A 21904-nucleotide genomic window follows, 5' to 3' on the forward strand; every position below is an offset into this window, starting at 1 on the left:
CTATAAATACTAAACAATTGGGGGGGGGCACTTTTTCCTATAAACAGCTAATCAATTACTTAAGAGAAGCAGTCGGTTTAATAAGCAGTTAAAAGTAGTTTTAGCTTTCATTTGGTAATCTGATTACTTTCTGGATGTTTTACTACTGGTCAGGTTCAATTGATGGGAGATCTGAGTGCGCACCTCAATCAGTGGGACATTAAAACTGTTCAAAGTTAGAAACACAAGTGACCGAATGGACTGTTCACAGTGACACTTCAGGAATTACAGATACTGCAGATCACAGAAAAGAAAGAAAAGAGACATTTGAGTTGTAGGAAGCCCCAACTCCCGGTTTTTCCATTCTGTGGGTGACTCCATGGACTTTTAATGAGCGTCTGAGGAGAAACATCTTCCAAGTTCTCAGTACTTCAGTTGGGGCCTGCTGTGAAGAAGTCGGTAAAGAACAGTGGCTACTACAGCGCTGATGGGTGACAACTGCATTCATCTGCTTCAGTCTGCAACTAAAACAAAGACAAAGTACGTCAGGGTTGTCTGTGTTTTATGCTGGGAAAACTGTGGCTTCACTGATGAATCAGAGTCTAAGACAAGAGGTTAAATTCCTGGTCCTCTCCCACTTTACTTTACCTATTGGATGAGAAGTGAAACATCTTCACAAACCAAAGAAGTCAAATTGCCTTCATTTCAAAACCAACCGTGACCTGGTTGACTGAGAACCTACAGACATTACAACACATTAGAGCACGTCGCTCTCGCTCTGCAGGCCTACTTGTTGTTCGTAGAGTATTTAAAAGTAGAATGGGAGGCAGAGCCTTCAGTTTTCAGGCCCCTGTGCAATCAGCTCCCAGTTTGGCTTTGGGAGACGGGCACCCGCTCTACTTTTAAGATCACACTTAAAACTTTTTCTTCCTTAGACTTATAGTTAAGGGTTAACCTGATCCAGCCCCAACGTAATAATGTGAAGCTCCAAGAAAAAGAACAAAAACAGCTGAAGAGCTAATAGTGATCGTAAAAACAACACCTTCCCTCAGAGCCGCTGGCAGCACACGGAGTTTAAAGTAGGTTCATGAGACAATCCAGGGTCATGGCAGCTTTGGAGAATGTGAGTGAGGTCATAAACTGTGTTTAACAGATCTGTGATACATATTACAGAAGCACGATGTGAGAGCAAAGAGTTTTCCTGAAGGAGGGGAACAAAGAAAAGCATCTTAGGGGAAAACAGCCAAAATGAGTCTGGTAGAAAAGACAGTTTTGAGGAGTGTACGGCGGCTGCGTAACCTTCATCCTGTGTGGATCTTTGCAGCGGTTTAATCACACTTTTCAGATGTGAATGGTCTCTAAACTGGTTTTATGCTTTCCCCACACTGGTCACAGGACCATCTTAATCTGTGTTCTTCTAGCGTTGCTGGCTAAGAGTCTGTCCACAAAAGGTCAAAATGTCTTACTCCCAGAGTGGGACAGCTGGTGTTTCCTCAAGGTTGGCAGCCAGGTAAAAGCCAGCCCGCACTTGTCACATACGTGTGGTTTGATTCCACTGTGGATGAGTCGATGCCTTTCCAAGATGCTCATCTGATTGAAAGCCTTCCCACACTGCTCACACGTGAACGGTCTGAGCCCACTGTGGATGACTCGATGCCTTTTTAAGCTGCTGCTCTGAGTAAAAGAAGTGTCGCACTCGTCGCAGCGATACAGTTTTACATCTGCGTGGATCCGTTTGTGTACTGCGAGGCGACTCTTGGTAGGAAAAGTCCTTTCACACTGATCACAGGTGTGGGATTCATCTCCGCTTGTCATTGGGCGAGCATCCTCGGCCTGCTGAGAGCATTCCCCGCCCGGGTCCGTTTGTCCCTATAGCAACAAAGACACAGCTGTCATGGAGCAGGCTTAATGAGTTAAACCATGTGCACACGTGTTAGGATTTAAGTTCTACTGAAAATGTTTTATTATTGTTGTTGTTACAAGTTTGTCTATTACTTAATCATGTTGTGTGAATCGCAGTGGTTGAGCTCAAAAGCTGTGAAAACACAGTGAAAACTCAATTTTAACGTCCTCCTTTACATTTTCCAAAGCTGCTCAGGGCGTTGGAGTCTTTGTGTTGCTGCATGTTGTCTCACCATTTGGAAATAAGCCATTTTTTTCCTTCTTCAGTGGCCGAGCTGGACTAAGATGGCCGACAGCGTTCCTCTGCTCTTCCGTCGCACTCGTTTCACCTCCCAACACCTGTGGAAAAATTGGTTTTAATTGGGCCAGTTTCACAGTCAAGGCTTGAGCCTAGTCCCAGAATAAAATGCACATTAACGACATTTTACAAAGATTTCGCCTCTTCTGGATTAAATCAAGATGACTGCAAGATGTAGGATTAAAAACTAGTAAGTAAGCGCCACTGACCAGGGAAGTCACTCGGATCAGTGAGGAAATGCTGCGTCCTGATGAAGAGGATCAGCTTTCTGGGACTCGCTTACCTTGATTGCTGCCAGGAGGCAGCTTTAACATTTCTTTTCCCACATTTGTTGTCAGTGTGGACAACATGCAATATCTAAATGAACTGCACAGAAACCGAAAGAGTCCCGCCGCACAAATACTGGATCTGTTAACTCAACTAATCTTTTGAATCGTTTTGATTAAAAGCTTCTCAGCATCTGGAATCTACGATGTTCAGAAGAGCTACCTGGACGTCATGTCCCTGACAAGCAGAGATGGGCAGTAACGCGTTACTTGTAATGCGTTACTGTAATCCGATTACTTTTTTCAAGTAACGAGTAAAGTAAGGGATTACTATTGCAAAAACGGTAATTAGATTACTGTTACTTTCCCGTAGGAACGCTGCGTTACTGCGTTACTAAAACCGTGATTTTTTGCGAGAATGTCTCATGACAGTGACGTAAGCGAGTGCGACGTTCGTGACAACAGCTGTGTGCAGATCAACAATGGATCATATATCGAGTGCAGAGAGAGTATGAGCGTGCAGCGTTTAAAGCGTGGAAGTACTGACCTTACTTTGAGTTTGATTCCATAAAAAGTGACAAAAACATTAGTGTCCGTTGTGCGTGGGAAGAAAACTTCTTTTTACAGCGAAAAAACCCCTAAACTTCCGAGCAAGCACCGAGTAGCTACGACGTAATGGGAAACTCAGAGAGAAACTCGCGGATTCTTCCACTGACCGCTGCACACCTGCACCAGGGTAAACCTCCGCCTACCCCACTCCTGCTTTACAGGTGAAAATAGAGCAACAGGACCGCTAGTCTTTGACTTTATTTATTTTCTGCTGTGTTTTACTTGCATCTATTTGAAAGACTGAGTGTAAACACACAAAATATTTTATTTTATGTGCTGGAATGTGCAGAAAATAGGTTTAAATATTAAACTAATTTCTTCCAGTCAGAGAATGTTGCACATAATTAAATTTTTGCTTGATGCATAAAGTTAAAAGATTAAAACTAATAAAACAAGTTTTAAAAAGAGACTTTTCCATTTGATTACATTTTGTATGATGATTATGTAGAAAAAGTAGAATTGGGCTGAAAGATCTATCACTTTATCACCTATTCAGGTTGTAAATCGTGTTTTTACAAAGTAACTAAGTAACTAAGTAATTAATTACTTTTGAAAATAAGTAATCAGTAAAGTAACGGGATTACTTTTGGGGGGGAAGTAATCAGTAATTAGTTACTGATTACTTTTTTTAAGTAACTTGACCAACACTGCTGACAAGCGTCAAGATTCTGATGCTCAGGATGTAGGAGGCGAAGAACTGGTTTTAATCTGACTTCCTGGTTGTGTGCGATCACTAAATTAAAAAGGCAGACACTTGCGTGTTGGCAAGGTCGGCTCAACTTCAGGATTCTGCACACAAGCAAGAAAAACAGCAGCTGAGTCACAGCAGCTCCATATATTCAGACAAACAACATGTTTGCAACGTATTGATGGTGAATCTGCAGTTACAAAACAAACCTCACAATCTGCTTTATTGATTCTGTCACTGCAGCTGCTGCTGTACTGAATACAGCTGAACTGTGTGGCTCCATCACACTGACCTGTCTCATTTCTAACTCAGGAAACTCAGTGTGAACATGGTGCCCACTTCAACTGCTGTTACAGATGTCTTATCTTCTTTCCCTCTGACTTCTCTTATTATTTAGAAAGCATTCGTTAACTTCAGGATCTGGCATTAACCATGCAGTCATAGTAAAGCTGTGAGTTGATTTTCTGTGGACTTTTCTCCAAAGACACCTGAGCTACAAATATTCACGAGGTAAACTAATCTAAACATGCAAACGTAAACTGGCTGTTTACCTTAGAAGGATCTCAGGCCCACCAACTCAGAGAAGCTCTGCTGTGACGCAGCTTCGAATCCCAGAGAGATCTTTGGTGGATGACCTGCTGTGCTCACTGATGATGATGGAGAACAGGTGTGCCAACAGGTTAGCACCGTGAAGGAGCCTCTTAAAGGAGCTACGTTAAAAACCTGGAGAAAACAGTCAGAACATGCAAGTACACAGAATTGAAATAGTAAACTAAAAACTCCCCGTGAGGCTAATATGTGGAAACAGGAAATAGTTGTCAGTACTGAAGCTCCAGCTATAAATGATGTAAATCATTGGAGAAATACCAGCTTTCTGGGTTTTAATGTCAAAAGGTCATTAAAGGCTCTATAAACCTGGATTGACCTGACTGATCTAGGCTCTAAGGATCTAGTCTCCCTCCTTCTTTACCAGACAAATTACAAGAGATCAAGAGATTACAAATTACTTTGTAATCTCTTGAGTAGCATCTCCATGATGAGCAGACAGGCCATTAAAAGTCTTGATATTGCTAATTGCTAATCTAAGACTGCCATACAAACGTTAACATAATAACCATTCCTCCCAGTAACCATTCCTCCCAGGTGCTCAGGGACCTTGTGGGTTAGAGTTCTGGTTTCAGCCAGAGCATATACTGGAAACTCCAAAGTGCTGTGACATGAAATCCTTATTTCCTGTGTGGGTTATAAACATGCAGAATTCCTCACCAGTAGAACTCAAACTGGACGGTTTCACTTTCAATTAATTATTATTGCTGCATCTGTGTCTATACATTGATGTGTCTTTGTTTAAAAGCCCAGCTAGGAGAGAACAGTGCAAACGACCTTTGAATCTAAATGCTGCGGAGCTTGAAATGGTTGCAGTAACTTTCTTATCACTATAATAAAAGTAAAACATACATAAAAATAAAAGAAGACATACAACTGCAGTGCCAAATACTTGTTATGTCTTTCTGACTAATTATTTAATCTGACTTGGTTTTCGTGCTACTGCAGTACCAGCAGATAACCACCAGAGGGCGCGCTGACATTATGTGACGGACTGATTGTGCATGTGGCCATTTTTCATTTCTGTCTTTTAGATGGGTTTCTGACTTTTTTAAAAAGTCCACTTGTTTTTGTTGATGATATTCAAATTTTTCTCTGACCCTGGTTCTGCTGGAGGCTTCTTCCTGTTAAGGGGGATTTTTTCCTTCCCACTGATGCTTGCTTAAAGGAGGTTGTCTAAATGTTGGGTGGATTCGACTGAAAAATATCCTCCTCAGGCTTTAACTGCAGACCTGTGATTGTTCTGACTTTGTGTTTATCTAAATATACTCTAATAAATGCATGAAAATTCTGTCTGAAGGATACCCAATGGAACTAGACTGTGCACCCTCTGAAACACAGTGGATCTCAATAGTTATAAGGTTGGTAAGGCTGAATGGGACAATCCCATTCATGCTAATGACATGACACATATGACACAAAACAATATAGATATAGTCCAAAGTATTCACCAATCCAAATCATTGAATTCAGGTGTTCCAGTCACTTTCATGGCCACACGTATATAAAAAGTCACCAAATTTCTGCAATTTTCTTCAGATTAGGTCAAGAACAGTGTGTGGCTTCATGGAATGGGTTTCCGGGGCAAGCACAACGTAAAGCGTCAGCTGCAGTGGTGTAAAGCACACCACCACTGGACTCTAGAGCAGTGAAGACCTGTTCTCTGGAATAACCAATCACACTTCTGAGTCTGGCAATCTGGTGGATAAGTCTGGGTTTGGCGGTTGCCGTTTGGTGGAGGGGAATTACGGTGTGCAGTTGTTTTTCAGGACCTGGGCTCGGCCCCTTTGTTCCAGTGAGAGGAACTCTTAATGCTTCAGCATACCAAAACATTTTGGACAATTTCATACCCCCAACTTAGTGGGAACAGTTTGGAGATGGTCCCTTCTTGTTCCAACATGACTACGAACCAGTTCATATCAACATATTTTGTTTGGGGCATGAAATCATCATCAGTGAATCGGGGCTATACAGACCTTACCTTGGCTTTATCGCTTTATTGACTTTGACAACATGTCCACTCTTACCGGTTTCTTTTTTCTTACTCTCCTAACTTTAACTTGATAACATTTCAGGTTAAGTGTGTTTTGAATCTGCACACTGATATGTGTCATGAAATGAACTCCTCACCTTCATTCAGCTAGAGCAAGTCTTATTTATCAATGATAAGCAGCGCCTCTGTGCTGTGCCATACTGCAAATGTTTGCGCCGGTCTGATACCAAGTAAATACAGGGCCAGTATTGATACTTCTGAAATCATTTTAATGTCCAGTAAACCACTGTTGTCTTTACTTTCCGCAATAATTTGTTAATACAACAAAAACACAAATGAATTGATCGATATGCTTTTAAGATAAAAAACAACAACAACAAAAAAAGAAAACAACTGAATTTAATTCAAATTTTTTTCTCATCCCATTTCTTTATGGAGGAGTCACTCCTGTAGAGCACACTTCTGTCCAGCAGGTGGCGACAAATCGCCAACGGACTGAACAGAACAAGGAAACGCCTTAGAAGTGACGTCACTCGTGTAGCAGCCACAAACAGGAAGAAAACATCCAGCTGTTATCAAAGCACGGAGAGCTCTGGTTAGCGTAGCAACCCTTGTAGCAGTGGCTCCGTAATGAAACGGCTTTGAGAGTCGGGAATAAACCAGTGCTTTACCATGCTGTGTCCGCAGTGGTGACTGTATCGAGTGACACTCAAGGAATTTAATTGTGTTCGGCTTTCCTCCGGTCCGAGTGTAGAAACAAGGTACGTTAGCTTAGCATCGGAGCGCTAGCTAGCGGCAGCTAACACTAGCCTGTGTGCTGTACGCTGAAATGTGGTTAAACCTGCGGACACAAGAGTGACACTGTTGATACCAGTGGCAGCATGCTCCGTTTCTGCCCGGATATTACGTAAATAAAGAAATAACATCACTGTTTTCGTATTTACAAAAACCTGAGAGGTTTGTGTACACGACTGCTAAGTGTAACTCTCATCACTTTTTATGGGCAACCTTATGTGATGCCTATTACATATTTGCGTTTCATTTTCTGGGGCTTTTTACGTCATAATTGCGTTTCATTCTGCTGGTCCGTTTATATGTGTGTCATTCAAACCTTTTTATAAATGTCAGTAATGCGTGTTAATTGTGTTACCTGACTTCTCTTTGTTATCTAGAACTGCACAATAGCAGAGATCCGCATGCTTCAGTGTTAGTCAGCACCTTGTGCTTAATTGTAAAGGGTATTTTTTAGTCTGCTTTTGCAGTCTCACCATCTCTCCTGTGCACTCTGTTGGGACCTGCAGGTGTGAATGAGTGACGTGGTGCCTCCCACAGCCGTCAGTGAAGTCCAGCTCCGCTTCCTTTGCCACGATGACATAGAGAACGTTAAGCTGCTCTGTGGTGATTGGTTCCCAATCGAGTAAGTTATCATACCGAGAGTGTCATTGGCGGACATTTGTGTGTATAGGAACTGTCTTTGTTTCATTGTTATCGACTGGCATAAATGGACTCCTGTTAACTGAATGCCCAGTGAGCTAACAAGTAGCGGCCCATAAGTTAAGCAGACCTTCTGGAGTCTGAGTAATAGTCTGATATGAGAGCTGTCTGATGTTTGGTTCCAGGTACCCAGACTCATGGTATCAGGACATCACCTCCAACAAGAAGTTCTTCTCCCTCGCTGCCACCTACAGAGGAGGCATTGTGGGAATGATTGTGGCCGAGATCAAAGGTCGGACCAAAGTACACAAAGAGGTAAGAGGTTCAGTTTTGATGTGCCATCTCTCGCTCAGAAAGTAAGGCTGAATATTGCACAGTACTTGATTGAGAAAATCAGAACCTCCAAAGTGTAACATGTCAGTCCAGTCAAAGGTGCAGTATAATTTTAATGTTTTGCAGCAGCTACAAAGAGACACGTTTTTAATGTGGATTTCCTCCAAAATATGACATAGTGTCACTGAGTGTGTGAATGTCTGCTACTGCTTAGAGATGTCATAAGTGGATCACTGACATAGTCGACTGTTTTTAGTGCACTGCTTTGGCAAAAAGGATACCTTTGGTAAAGATGGGTTCATTAGCCCGAAATATAGGAGAAGAGGGTAATGAGAAAGAAACTGATGAAAGAAGAGCTGTAACTTGTGGTCTTTTTTAATTTCGTGTAAACGAAGTGCAATGGATTTGATTTTGCTTTGATCGGGATCGATGTTATCTTGTTTGAATGAGTTTAGACTATAAGCTCCAAACTTGAATGTGCAGTATGCAAATTTCTGGCATGTTTTCAATGTGACATTTCCAACATCTGAGAAATCGGTACAAAAAGTGGCAAATGTAGATTTACAAAACACTGGAATTCGACTGATTCCATTTAACAAATGTCTAAATGTTGCTTCTCTCACTTTAGCATGTGAGGTGTTCTTAATCTGACATTTTTTCCATTGGTGCAGGATTTGCATTTTATAAACTGCCTTGCCTGTGGTTAATTTCCCTGGGCAAAGATCTCGACGGGTGGAGAGAAAGTTTAGAGTATGGACGATTAACTTAAGATAACAAAGCTTGAAGAAGTGTAGTTTTTATTCTGTCACCCACTGTGGACGTTGAAATAATCAACTTGTGTATATGTCTGTTTCTTTCTATGTATGCGTGTTAGGATGGAGACATCCTGGCCTCCAGTTTCCCCGTGGACACACAGGTAGCCTACATCCTCAGCCTGGGAGTGGTCAAAGAGTTCAGGAAACATGGCATAGGTAAACAGACACACCGTTTGCAGTTGTGGCTAAAACCAAAGGCTTTATGTACAAGACAAACACAGCCTCTAGGTCTGAAATACGAAGCCAGGGCACGAGTGCCTTAAACGTGGCTTAAACCTGATGGTCAGAAAATGCAATGAATAATTTCCCTTTAAACTAACCTGGGGTCATACAGCCTCCACGCCATTTAGGCTGAGTAAGTCCAGTTTATACAATTTTATTTGTGTTTTGTTACATTTTAACATTTCTTTTGCTTACTAGCTTTTTTTTACGTGTACTAGAACAGTCACCGTACACTAGTCCTCTTTTTTTTTCTTTATCTTCTTTCACCACCACGAGCCACAGCAGATGGCCCCGCCCCTTCCTGAAGCTTCTGCTGGAGGTCTCTTCCTGTTAAAAGGGAGTTTTTCCTTCCCACAGTCATAGATGCTGCTTATGGGGGATTATCAGATTGTTTACAATATAAAGCCTCCTCAGGTGACTGTTATGAGTTGGCACTATACAAGGCTCGCAAAATTTCAAAATCTCTGGTAGCCCTTCGGGCAGGCATTCTTCAGTTTTTGGTAGCCCAAAATAAATTTAAGTAGCCCGAATAAAACAGAAAGCAATTTTTTTATGTTTTGTTTCTTTTACAATATTATACATTAAAGTATAATATTGTAAAGGAAACAAAAGTTAATCAAAAAAATTGTTAAAATACAAATCACAACAACTGTATAAAAATTAAAACCATCAACTCAAATACTTGGTTCAAATTGAACAGAAATTTCTATGAACTTGTAAGAACTGTGTAGAACATGAATCAGTCTGTGTCAGATCCTGAATCTGAAATTTCCACTGAAGTCACGGGTAAGAGGCAAGTGGAACCAAGATCGAGGCCATTTGCTTTTTGAAGTTTGCAAAGACTGATAAATTCTGCCAGTGGTAGTTCACTCTTTGCAACATAGCACGCTGTTCTAAACAGATTTTTCAGGAGTTCTTGTTGTGCTTGGTTTATTTTTAGTATGTTTTTTTTGCAATTGCTGTTTGTTCTGGGAAAGATACTGCAGACTGGGCAATAATGCATTTCTCATGGGTTCTGATGGGGTCTTTCTTAAAATGACTGGTCCCAGTAACAAAGGCGCTTGTCGACTCAGAAATCAAATGAAACTCACAACACACCTGGCAGAACATCAGGTTATTTAGCTCGTCATATTCCAGCCACAGAAATTCTTTTGTCCATGAAACCAAAAAAGCTGCGCTTTCTTTTTGCCTCATAGCCTGATTTGTCATAACTTTTCTGTTTTGCGGTCTGCTTTTCTTTGGCTGTCCCTTCTTCACCCTGACCTGTCTTATTTGGCTGAGCAGAACTAAAATACCAGCGTAAATCCTGCTGCTTTTACACGCACACTCACATAACAATTCTTTGCGCAATCAACCTCTCACATAAGCTTGCTGCGAGAGATTTCACTTGTCATGTTTGAATAGTAAGCTAATGAGTGATAAGATGATGTCAGAGGAATTGGTGCGCAATTAACCGTCACTTACCAATCAGTGCTGCTGCTCTCTACACACCGTTCGCGCGATCGCAAAATGAAAATGAAAGCAAAAAGCAAGTGCAAATTCAAACGCGATTTCAATATGTCACATATTGACAGTGGCTCATCGATGCCAATGACATAATTACTCAGCTACATTAGCGAAAGAATGCAAAAGCATAGACATATATTTTCCTTCCGACAATAGCCCGACGGGCAGGGCTGAGTTAGATTTTGGTAGCCCGACTGGAAAAATCGCTAGCCCCGGGACGTCGGGCTAGCGATTTTGCGAGCCCTGCTATATAAATTACATTAACAGCCTTTGTTCAGTTAGCAAGAATCTGAACGAATCGCAGACACCGTCTCATCAAAGACATTAATGATTTGATCCATCGAGTCACATGTTGGAACTACAAAACTCATCTGCTGTGAGACTTGATGTTAATTTGATGTTGACCTACATTAATATTGATTGAATCGATTCAGGCTCGCTGCTGCTGGACAGTTTGAAGGAGCACATATCGACAACAGCCCAGGACCACTGTAAGGCGATCTACCTGCACGTTCTCACCACCAACAACACTGCCATCAACTTCTACGAGAACAGGGACTTCAGGCAGCACCACTACCTACCCTACTACTACTCCATCCGAGGCGTCCTCAAAGATGGATTCACATATGTGCTCTACATCAACGGGGGTCATCCACCCTGGACAATATTATATCCTTTTTTGGAAGCAGGAAAATACTTCACTTCCTCGCTGTTATTTCATTTCCTCTGGGCCGTACTTGTCCAGATGTTGCAGGAGAAAAAGTAAATGTTGCATTGTTTCTTTTTCCTTGACTTCCTGTCCCACTGATTATATCCAGCACATCGGTTCAACCCTGGCCAGCCTGAGCCCCTGCTCCATCCCTCAGAGGCTGTACCGACAGGCCCAGTCGCTGCTGCGCTCACTGCTCCCCTGGTCCAATATCGCCTCCAAGACCGGCATCCAGTACAGCAGAACAATGTGACACAGCACGGTGAGTGTGACACACGTCACATTATTAAATATTACATTAATTAAATCTGACTGGTTTTGTTTTCTATTTTTCAGTCACACAGATGTTCCCGTCAGTCTTCCCCTGTACACGCCGATGTACACGCACACTCACATCCTCAGTCTCCTACAGCTTTCCACACCCTGTGCGACACACAGGACCTCAGGTTCAACCTGCATTTGACCGCTCACATATTTCAGCGCCCACTGATCTACAGGGTTTGTTTCACTGCAGGGTCATGAAATGTGCAGTGTTGTTTTTACACTGACAGACAGTGGGAGTTATGGTTACAAACCACTGTTTCCTTCATTTAATCAGATCCTCTACTAGCCCATATATACATATCACACTGTCCCATTCGTGCTCCAGCTGTAATCTGAGTTTAGCCGAGCGGTGGCAGACTCCCTCAGAGGCCAGGCAGCGCGGAGTGGAGGACCTGCTTCAGATACGTCAACCCAGACGCACAAACGGCAAACACAGGTTGTATTTTTGATGTGGAAAGAGTGTAACACACACACTGGGAACCAAACAGAGACTACAGGTTCAGCCGATCATTCTGTCTCCCTTCATCCTGTCCACCACTGTCAGAGACTATGTACACTGTTTGTATATTATATATACTAAGATAATATATACATTGCTCTCAATATGTGTGTCTATTCTATGCTGTTAGTAGGACTAGCTGGAAGATAACCCATCCCTGTCTCTTTAAGCGTATACACTGAATCGGGAAGCAGATAAGAATAAAGGTGATTATAGGAAGGAAACTTTGAGGCACAGTTCAGTCAGATTTATTTCATTTTTCTTCACAACATTCATGAAATTGGCACTCTGTTGTGCAGTAATTGTAATGGTAACGTGCGGTCTAAGCAAACAAAAACAGGACTCTGCGTTGTTTCTCTTGTATGATCCAGATGGGAATGAGAGAGAGTAGCTTGGGTGCTTATTTTAAGTTTTTTAATGTAACTGGCTGCAGCCCAGTTGGTCTGTGATGTTGCTGCTAACGTAGAGAAATGTTTGTTTTTTCTTTTTTTTAATTTGTCCCAGATTAAACTTTTATGTCGGCCTGTAGAAGAGCTGAAACATCGTCCACCAACGTGCCTGCATGCATGCAGGTGTGTACGTATAAGCACACAGGGTCCCAAAATTAGAACCTAGCAAGTGCCAAAGTGAGGGGGTGAAAGACAAATATTGCTGATTAATGTTGTCAGAAAGCAGCGAGGAGGTTTCTTCATTTGTTAGAGCTTCGTTGGACTTTACACAAAACCTGATCCACTGTATCAGAGCAACAATGTTTGATTTTGTACACGGCGCAGCACTGAATGAGGTCATTCAGAGGTGACTGTGAAAACAAAAGAATCAGAATCATAGTTCACGGGTGTTCATTTCTCACTTTACAGCCCCGAGGGTTTCTGGAAACATCTGACATTGTTTATGCAATAAATCTGTGTCATTGGAGCGATTGTAAACCTGAGTCAGTCGGAGTTGCCCTGCTGTAGGACGACAGTGTTCTATTGTTTTCATTGTGATTGTCTTATTATCATAAACTTGAGCCTTGTTTTCATTCCAAGCAGGCCCTGGTCTCAGTGGTTTGTGTCTCAGTGTTCCTCTTCATCGCCATTGAAGACGTGTGAATGAGTCGAGCTAAAACAAACACACTAACGCTTCCAACAGTGCAGCTCGAGGTCAGAGGTCAGCCTCTGACTTTTCTGATTCCCACACTCTTCCTCTTAAATAAACAAACAGCTAAAGCTTCTCAACACTGACAGAATCATTGGGTTAATCTTCCCATTGGATCTTGGACCAGAGTTGAAAAATGCACTATAAATATTTTGGTGAGCTAAATATTGTGCACACTTTAAACACATTCACATGCGTCTGTGTTAGATCCTCGTGACCTGCAGGGTTCAGCAGTACTGAGATGAAGTCAGTGGAGACGACACTGACCTGAAGCGTGGCGGACACAGAACGATGAAGAGCTGAGTCCTTGTTTCAAAAAGCATGAATCCTGCTATCAGTATGATGTGCACCACTGCACTGCTAACTGGGCTGATAAGAGTTAATAAATAGTAGTTCATACTTATTGTGGGTTGTGTATGAATGTGTCAGTGCTTTGCTAATGTGCGACCTGAAGCCTGGTGCCGTACATTCACAAGAGAAACATTAACATCCTGCCAAAATGCTGCTTTTCCGTCCTGAAGTACTGATGCAGAAGCAGATGATGGGAAACGGGCTGATTTTCTCATTAAGCTTCATTCATTTTTAATACAGAGTGCGTATAAAATGGCTCTGCGTGGTCACAGCAGGATTAAGAGGTTTCTGCATATGGTTTAATAATTGGTTATTTAAATGTTTTTGAGCTATAACACATGGGTGAGATCATCGTCCTGTGCACTGGTTGTGTTTGTGTTACTTAGCTGATTGATGCTCTTTGGGCAACAGGAGGACCCACTCAGAGCCGACGCTTCCGATGTTTCCCCTGAAATGTTTCACCCGACTGTAAGAGTCACACAACTGAAAGCATGCAGCAGCAGTCAGCCAACTTTAGGCTTCCTGAGAGAGAAAGAAACGTGAGGTGGTAGAAGTCGTGCTCAATATTTTAGATCAGCTTTAACATTAAGTTACAGTTAAAAAAGACTTTGTTGTGTGGTTAAGTTGGATGGTTCTGTGTCGCAGTGCAGATGTATGAGCACAAAATGAAGATGTGTGGTCAGTAAAGCATGTGTGTTAGTGTGCTGTTTGCTTTCCAGGGTGTCAAACATAAGACCCGTGGGCCAGAATCGGCCCAGCAAAGACGTCTTGAAGTAGGACAAAGTTTTGGGCTTTTAACTGTAATTTTCCAGCTTGTCCTACTGATACAGACCTCTCGTGCACACATTCGCGGTACAGTAATGATTAAATGAAAGAAAGTTCCTGTTTTTATTGTTTGTTTGATCTTATAATGTGTCCAGAGTAAACTACAGCATCTTTATTGTGTAGAAAAACTGAGACTTACTGCTGGTGTTGCACGGTTTTTCTTCTTTTACCGACAAATCTCAGAGATTAAATGTCTCTATGCCAACAGAAAGGGGAATTTCATGCCTAATTTCAATAAACTGCTGCATCTATTTCCCATTTTTGTAGCACAGTAGTTTGGCGCATATTGCATGGTCCATGGAGATGAGGACCTATTAGATAGGACTGAAGGACCAACACAGGCTGCATACGAGAAGGCTCGACTTCCTATAGAAGCTCCGATCCTTCAACACATGCAGCAAATGTTCCATCAGACACTTCTGGTCTGCCAGGGGAGCAGCTTTAAGCTTGTGATGCTAACAGACTGAAGGAACTGATTACGAAGGTTTAATCTGTGACGGGCTACAAGCTGGACACCTGATGCTGTGGCGGGGAGGAGGTCACAGGTCAAACTTATCCAGCATGAATAATCCCGATCGCCCTCTGCACATGCTGTTACTCTTTGATACAGTAAATGTTAACCCATTCTGCTACAATACAGTCATTTGGCTTTTCAGTTTCCAAATCCTTACAGAGGTTTTAAAAATCTATCAATCAAATGTTTTTCAGTTGTTTTTTGTTTTTGTGGAGGTTTGCTTGACAAACACTCGTCACTTAGAGAACTTACATCACATTTCTTCCTCCTGATGCTCAGTTTGCACTTTCGCAGATTGTCCTACCCATGTCTTCCTGTCCAAATATATTGAGTTGCTGCCATGCGATTGGCCGACTAGATAATTGCGTTAATGAGCAGTTAACCAGCGGCCAGGGAGTGTATATAGTTTACTGATTCATTTGATTAGAAAGCCTTTTCACTTACAGTGTGGTTCAACACTGAGCCCTCCACCAGTCAACAAAAGAATATTTTACCGTATGCAGCATTTAGTCTTGCGTTTCAGTCACACACGAGCTTTTTTCTGTCATTTTACACGTTTATTTCTTAAGAATTCTTCCCAGAGAGTCATGCTGACAGCTTCCTTTACTGCAGCAGCATTTCTTCACCATGTACTCAAAATTGCATTTTTTTGTCAGTATTGCAGAATTAAATGTGTAGTCAGTGTTGGGGAGTAACGGAATACATGTACCGCCGTTACGTATTTAAAATACAAAATATGAGTAACTGTATTCCGTTACAGTTACCGTTTAAAAAGGTGGTATTTAGAATACAGTTACTTTGTTGAAATAAATGGATTACACGGCGGTACTTCCCTGTTTCATATTGTGGCGGGTCAGGACTGTTTGGGTTTTGTTTGACAGCTACGTTCTGTTGTTCCAGGCGGCAGCGTTACGGTTGCCATGGTTACAGGGTGACGCTCTCTCTCTGCGTGTTTCCTGGGTGAGAGAGCGCCTTTTTTGTTGTGCTAAGCTAACAGGCAGAATGCTACAGGTATAGCTCTAAAGAATGTAGCATCATGGGCAGTGTAGTCCGTGCTGCAGGGAGAATGGACTGCCATACACGTTATGTGTCTGTGAGCGAGGGAGGGAGAAAAAGGAAAAGTACGAGCTGTCATCGAGCAGAAACGGGAGCTGGAAGCATGTAAATATAATAATAACCACTGCAGCCAAGAAGAGAGCCTGACGAGCCCAGTTGTAAGTAAGCTATTAAGACTCGACTGTACACCGTGTTCGTGTTTTCCTCTGAAACAATAAGTTCTGTTGGAGCAGCCTTTCAACGCCTCTCTCTGTCTCTGCTAGCAAAGTTGACCCAGACAACAAAGTAAAGCTAGTTTTCAGCTACGAGCCGACACAGAACCCACCGTATTAGCCAGAGGTCCCTTTACTACGGTTCGGAGCCGCGGACCTTCAGTAACAGTAATAAATTACAGCAATAGTACATTCATGTAGTTGTAAACAGCATGATAATATATTAAGTAATCCAAAGTATTCAGAATACGTTACTCTCATTGAGTAACGTAACGGAATACGTTACAGAATACATTTTGGGGCCTGTAATCTTTAATGGAATACATTTTAAAAGTAACCTTCCCAACACTGTGTGTAGTGTAGTAAATTCCATATGACCTCCTTGCTTTATATCTTTCCTGGTGTGTAGATTCAAATATGAAAAAAAGTGTCAAATGGAAAATCAACATAGGAGCCTCTTTAAACTGAGTAAAGAAGCAGGCCGGACCTTAACTTTCTCTTTTTGTTTCATTGTGAATATGCTAGACTGCGCGCTTCCTGTGTTTGGTTGGGCATGTGTGCGCCTTGACAGCAGGTCACCTTGCAGACTATTAACTTGGCGGGCAAAGCCGATTGAGGTTGATATGAAGCTGTATCTAAAAATCAGCAGACCTCAAATTTGAATGTAAAGATGCCCATGAAAACAAAGTGATGTAGAGCTGCGCTTCATTATGTCACTGTCTTATTGGACAGTTGGTTTGTGGGTCATGTGTCGCTGTCTATGCATTTCCAGATCATTTTGTGAGGATGCTCTTTGAAATTCAACTTAGATTATCCTCCGTCACACCAGCGCTGCTGTGATGAACAACTCTTCAGTGTGAAGTCATTTTTCATGAAGCACTTTTCTTGTCATCTAAAGGGCAAATGGAGGTTTGTTCCCACAGTCTCGTTCCTTTGCACATATGTGTTGTTCTCTGTGCTTTTCTCACATGGATTGTATAGACAGCATCAATAAGCGGTGGTAAGAGAAGACACTGACTCACTGTATTTAACAGGATATAACGTTACAAAAATATAACTGATGTCTAATTCCTTATTCTGAGCTTAAGTATGAAAATGTCTCCCTCTGCTGAATGTGAGGCAGTGCTTAATGAACCTTTTCCATCTTATTTCTTGTTACATTCCTTTCAAGTTTAATTTTGTCTTTAGTCATGGTTAAAAAAACAAAACAAAGAATAAGTATAGCTTCATATAAAACAGTCAAAGGAGCTTGCAAAGAAAAGCGTCTGGACTTCTTTGGAAAAAGAAGGAACACACACATGTAAAGGAAGCACTCAAAACGTGCGGCTATCCTAAATGGGCGTTTTTAAAGTCAGCAAAGAGGCACAGAAAAGAAGATCAGACACCAGCGAGGGAGGATAAGAAGGACAGGCGCAACAACATTGTCATCCCCTATGTAGCCGGTGTATCAGAGAAACTCAGGAGGGTTTTCTCCAAGCATGACATCCCAGTGTACTTCAGACCCAGCAACACACTCAGACAAAAACTGGTTCACCCGAAAGACAAAACGCCAAAACACAGACTTAACAATGTGGTGTTTGCTGTACAGTGCAGCGAGGAATGCCCAGACCTCTACATTGGAGAGACCAAACAGCCACTTCACAAGCGCATGGCACAACACAGAAGAGCGACCTCCACAGGACAAGATTCAGCTGTCCATCTGCATCTTAAGGACAAAGGTCACTCTTTCGAGGATGCCAATGTTCACATGTTGGACAGAGAGGACAGATGGTTTGAAAGAGGAGTGAAAGAAGCATCTATGTCCACTGTGAGCGACCATCTTTGAACAGAGGCGGTGGTTTACGACACCAACTCTCTGCCATCTATAATCCAGTTTTGAGATCCCTTCCCAGACGCCTTAAGGCCCACTCACATCCTGGGCCATCTGACCTCAGGAAATCACATGATAAGGTGGGGCCAGGTTTCACAATGAGCTCACCTGAAATTCTGGCTGATTGGGACCCACACCCAGTTCCACACCTTGGCTCAGGCGATTAGAGGATCATCAGGGGGTCCTTTTGTCCCTCTGTGGGGGGAAACTCCCACTAGGGTTATATCTGGGACTCTCCACCATTTGACCTTAGAACTGAAGAAGCTTCTCGGATGAGAGGTGAAACGTCTTCAAGTAACTTAAAGAAGTCCAGACGCTTTTCTTTGCAAGCTCCTTTGACTACGATGACCTGGATGACTGAGAACCTTCACAGACATATTGCCGTACATTTTGGGAGGAACACCCTTCAACTGGTGCGGGAGTATGAAAGGGAATCAAGGAAACTAGCGGATTATAGGAACCATCTCCGTTTCAACCTAAGATGCAGACAAACCAGAGTTGTTCCCAAGAGCCTGCGCCTTGGATCCACTGTCAGGGGATACAGAGCAGACTTGATTCTACAGAGAGCGCAAAATCACCTTTTAAGTGAAAGGATAAGACAGGTCCATTTCACTATAGATGCCCTCCAAATCAAGATCAGCCAGACTCTGCAGGAACTGGAAACACTTCTACCCTCTCCAATCTTAGAAGAGGTTTACAAGTTTGTGGACAAGGCTCAGCGGGCCCAACACTCGAAAGGAAAAGAAAGACAACGCAGGAAATTTCACACCTTGCATTCAAAAACACACACTCCTCATTCTGAATCTGAACCTACACAACCCATAGAAGAAAACACACCTGAAGACAGCCAGGAGAAATGGGTTAAGAACTTTTCAGACAGGAATCTCACTGAACCTGAAAAGAGAGTATTAGCCAAAGGTCTCAATTTTGCCATTTCTCCACAACAGTTGCCCATAGTGGACCTCATCACAGCCACAGAATCTGCCATTCGGATTAATAAATTATCACAGACAGAAGCAGAGCAAATCAGGATGAAAGTCTCAGCCACCCTCTCCAGTGCCAAAGTCCCTCCGTCCAACCTCACAATACAGGAAAAGAAGGCCGTCTCTTCCCTGAGCAAAGACCACAACATCACTGTTTTACCAGCGGATAAGGGAAGATGCACCGTGGTCCTAAACACTACAGATTACCATACAAAGATCACTACTCTCCTCAGTGACAACAATACCTACGAAGCCTTAAAGCGAGACCCCACAAGCAGCTACAAAAAGAAAGTTATAGCTTGCCTTCAAGACTTGGAAAAGGACAAAATCATTGACCGCCTTACTTATCACCGCCTTTATCCAGGGGATGCCATACCCTGCATTTACGGACTTCCAAAAATCCACAAGGAAGCTGTCCCACTCAGACCCATAGTCAGTAGCATAAACTCAGCCGCTTATAACATTGCAAAACACCTTGCTACCATCCTTGCTCCTCTCGTGGGGAACACCCCACACCACATCAAGAACTCCACCGACTTCACTGACAAGGTCCAGAAACTTACCCTGGATCCAGATGAAACCATGGTGTCCTTTGATGTAGTCTCTCTCTTCACTTGCATCCCCACCACGGAGGCAGTGGAGACTGTCAGAAAACGACTACAAGAAGACAACTCCTTGGAGGACAGGACCAACTTCACACCCGATCAGATTTGCACACTGTTAGACCTCTGCCTCACCACTACATATTTCAAATACAACGAAGGCTATTACAGACAAAAACATGGCTGTGCCATGGGCTCCCCCGTGTCACCTATTGTAGCCAACCTTTACATGGAGGAAGTGGAAAGGAAGGCTCTTGGCTCTTTCAAAGGAAGAGTACCCAGCCACTGGTACAGATATGTAGACGACACCTGGGTCAAAATCAAGACACAAGAAGTGGAATCCTTCACTGCGCACATCAACGCTGTGGATAAAAACATCAAGTTCACCAGGGAAGACACGAAGGATGACTGTTTGCCTTTCCTGGACTGCGCTGTGCACATTGAAGAGAATGGCAACCTCAACATCGAAGTTTACCGGAAGCCCACACACACGGACCAGTACCTCCTGTTTGACTCCCATCACCCTCTGGAACACAAACTTGGAGTAATTAGGACCCTACACCACCGGGCAGAACATGTTCCCTCTAAGCCTGAAGGGAAAAAGAAGGAACACACACATGTAAAGGAAGCACTCAAAACGTGCGGTTATCCTAACTGGGCGTTTATAAAGTCAGCAAAGAGGCACAGAAAAGAAGATCAGACACCAGCGAGGGAGGATAAGAAGGACAGGCGCAACAACATTGTCATCCCCTATGTAGCCGGTGTATCAGAGAAACTCAGGAGGGTTTTCTCCAAGCATGACATCCCGGTGTACTTCAGACCCAGCAACACACTCAGACAAAAACTGGTTCACCCGAAAGACAAAACGCCAAAACACAGACTTAACAATGTGGTGTATGCCGTACAGTGCAGCGAGGAATGCCCAGACCTCTACATTGGAGAGACCAAACAGCCACTTCACAAGCGCATGGCACAACACAGAAGAGCCACCTCCACAGGACAAGACTCAGCAGTCCATCTGCATCTTAAGGTCAAAGGTCACTCTTTCGAGGATGCCAATGTTCACATTTTGGACAGAGAGGACAGATGGTTTGAAAGAGGAGTGAAAGAAGCATCTATGTCCACTGTGAGCGACCATCTTTGAACAGAGGCGGTGGTTTACGACACCAACTCTCTGCCATCTATAATCCAGTTTTGAGATCCCTTCCCAGACGCCTTAAGGCCCACTCACATCCTGGGCCATCTGACCTCAGGAATTCGCATGATAAGGTGGGGCCAGGTTTCACAATGAACTCACCTGAAACTCTGGCTGATTGGGACCCACACCCAGTTCCACACCTTGGCTCAGGCGATTAGAGGATCATCAGGGGGTCCTTTTGTCCCTCTGTGGGGGGACACTCCCACTAGGGTTATATCTGGGACTCTCCACCATTTGACCTTAGAACTGAAGAAGCCTCTCGGATGAGAGGTGAAACGTCTTCAAGTAACTTAAAGAAGTCCAGACGCTTTTCTTTGCAAGCTCCTTTGACTACGATGACCTGGATGACTGAGAACCTTCACAGACTTCATATAAAACGCACACCAAAACATGAAATGGTAATAAAATGTGTTGAATTAGCTGTTTATTCCAATAAGTGCTGTCTTTGTGCCACGTAAGGTGTTTATCACAATTTCTTGGTTCAAAAATGTATGAAATCTCTTTTGTCAGGCTGTGTGGCACCTTAATTAATCCCACACTTAAGAAATTTACGTCTTACAACAGCTCACAAGTCAGAAGGAAAAATCAAAGATATCCTAAAAGACGGGAAAATCAAGCATTATTAATTCAAAAGTGTTTTATACTATGTACAAATGTGCGATATATACAATGAGCTTACATGTAATATTGAATTAATCCTGTGTACCAACAATACAGAAATAGGAAACGATAGAAATAGATCATCCATTGCATGAAGCCTTAAGGTTTCAGGAAATAAACAGCGTGCAGATAATGCTGTTTATTATTCCCACACAACACGAGTTTGTCTATTTATTTGAAACGTAATAAAATGACAGTAACTTGCATACAAATGCAACAAAAATAACATTAACATTTTTATTTATTCCCTTGTTCTTGTAAAAAGTGGTTTTCTGTATAAAATAGCCAAACAAATCCGCTGTGCGTGTTGTGT

The 21904-nt window shown here is 42.6% G+C and overlaps 2 protein-coding genes and 1 pseudogene across 4 annotated transcripts; 2 read left to right on the top strand and 1 right to left on the bottom strand.

The window, feature by feature from the left end:
* Window positions 1–127: 127 nt before the first annotated feature.
* On the bottom strand, window positions 128–4444 carry LOC146520804 (uncharacterized). 2 transcript variants are annotated; one of them, XM_085157507.1, is made up of 4 exons: window positions 4294–4444; window positions 2115–2220; window positions 1446–1848; window positions 128–503 (listed from the first exon to the last, which is right to left on the bottom strand). In XM_085157507.1, the coding sequence occupies exons 2-4, from the start codon at window positions 2130–2132 to the stop codon at window positions 493–495; spliced, it is 432 nt and encodes a 143-aa protein (XP_085013633.1). In that variant the 5' UTR covers window positions 2133–2220; window positions 4294–4444; the 3' UTR covers window positions 128–492. The 2 variants fall into 2 exon arrangements, with proteins under 2 accessions (XP_085013633.1, XP_085013634.1); XM_085157508.1 differs by having other exon boundaries at window positions 2115–2212; window positions 4293–4444.
* A 2441-nt stretch (window positions 4445–6885) lies between these two features.
* naa60 (N-alpha-acetyltransferase 60, NatF catalytic subunit) lies at window positions 6886–13210 on the top strand. The gene is made up of 7 exons (XM_085157017.1): window positions 6886–7102; window positions 7643–7758; window positions 7961–8090; window positions 8983–9079; window positions 11086–11320; window positions 11457–11622; window positions 11697–13210. Exons 2-6 carry the CDS (start codon window positions 7649–7651, stop codon window positions 11611–11613), a joined length of 729 nt encoding a protein of 242 aa, XP_085013143.1. The 5' UTR covers window positions 6886–7102; window positions 7643–7648; the 3' UTR covers window positions 11614–11622; window positions 11697–13210.
* A 187-nt stretch (window positions 13211–13397) lies between these two features.
* Window positions 13398–21880, top strand: LOC146520806 (uncharacterized; annotated as a pseudogene). The gene is made up of 2 exons (XR_014873721.1): window positions 13398–15693; window positions 16642–21880. The product of XR_014873721.1 is annotated as an uncharacterized LOC146520806 (transcript).
* The last annotated feature ends 24 nt before the right edge of the window (window positions 21881–21904 follow it).

Source organism: Neolamprologus multifasciatus, chromosome 4 (assembly GCF_963576455.1).
Source record: "Neolamprologus multifasciatus chromosome 4, fNeoMul1.2, whole genome shotgun sequence".
Classification (NCBI taxonomy): domain Eukaryota; kingdom Metazoa; phylum Chordata; class Actinopteri; order Cichliformes; family Cichlidae; genus Neolamprologus; species Neolamprologus multifasciatus.

Bases quoted from the DNA above. Each gene is read 5' to 3' on its own strand.
- naa60 (XM_085157017.1), top strand. From the start codon at position 7,649: ATGAGTGACGTGGTGCCTCCCACAGCCGTCAGTGAAGTCCAGCTCCGC. The intron at 9,080-11,085 runs GTAAACAGACAC...GAATCGATTCAG, and splicing joins GTTCAGGAAACATGGCATAG to GCTCGCTGCTGCTGGACAGT. The intron at 11,321-11,456 runs ATATCCTTTTTT...TTCCTGTCCCAC, and splicing joins CATCCACCCTGGACAATATT to TGATTATATCCAGCACATCG.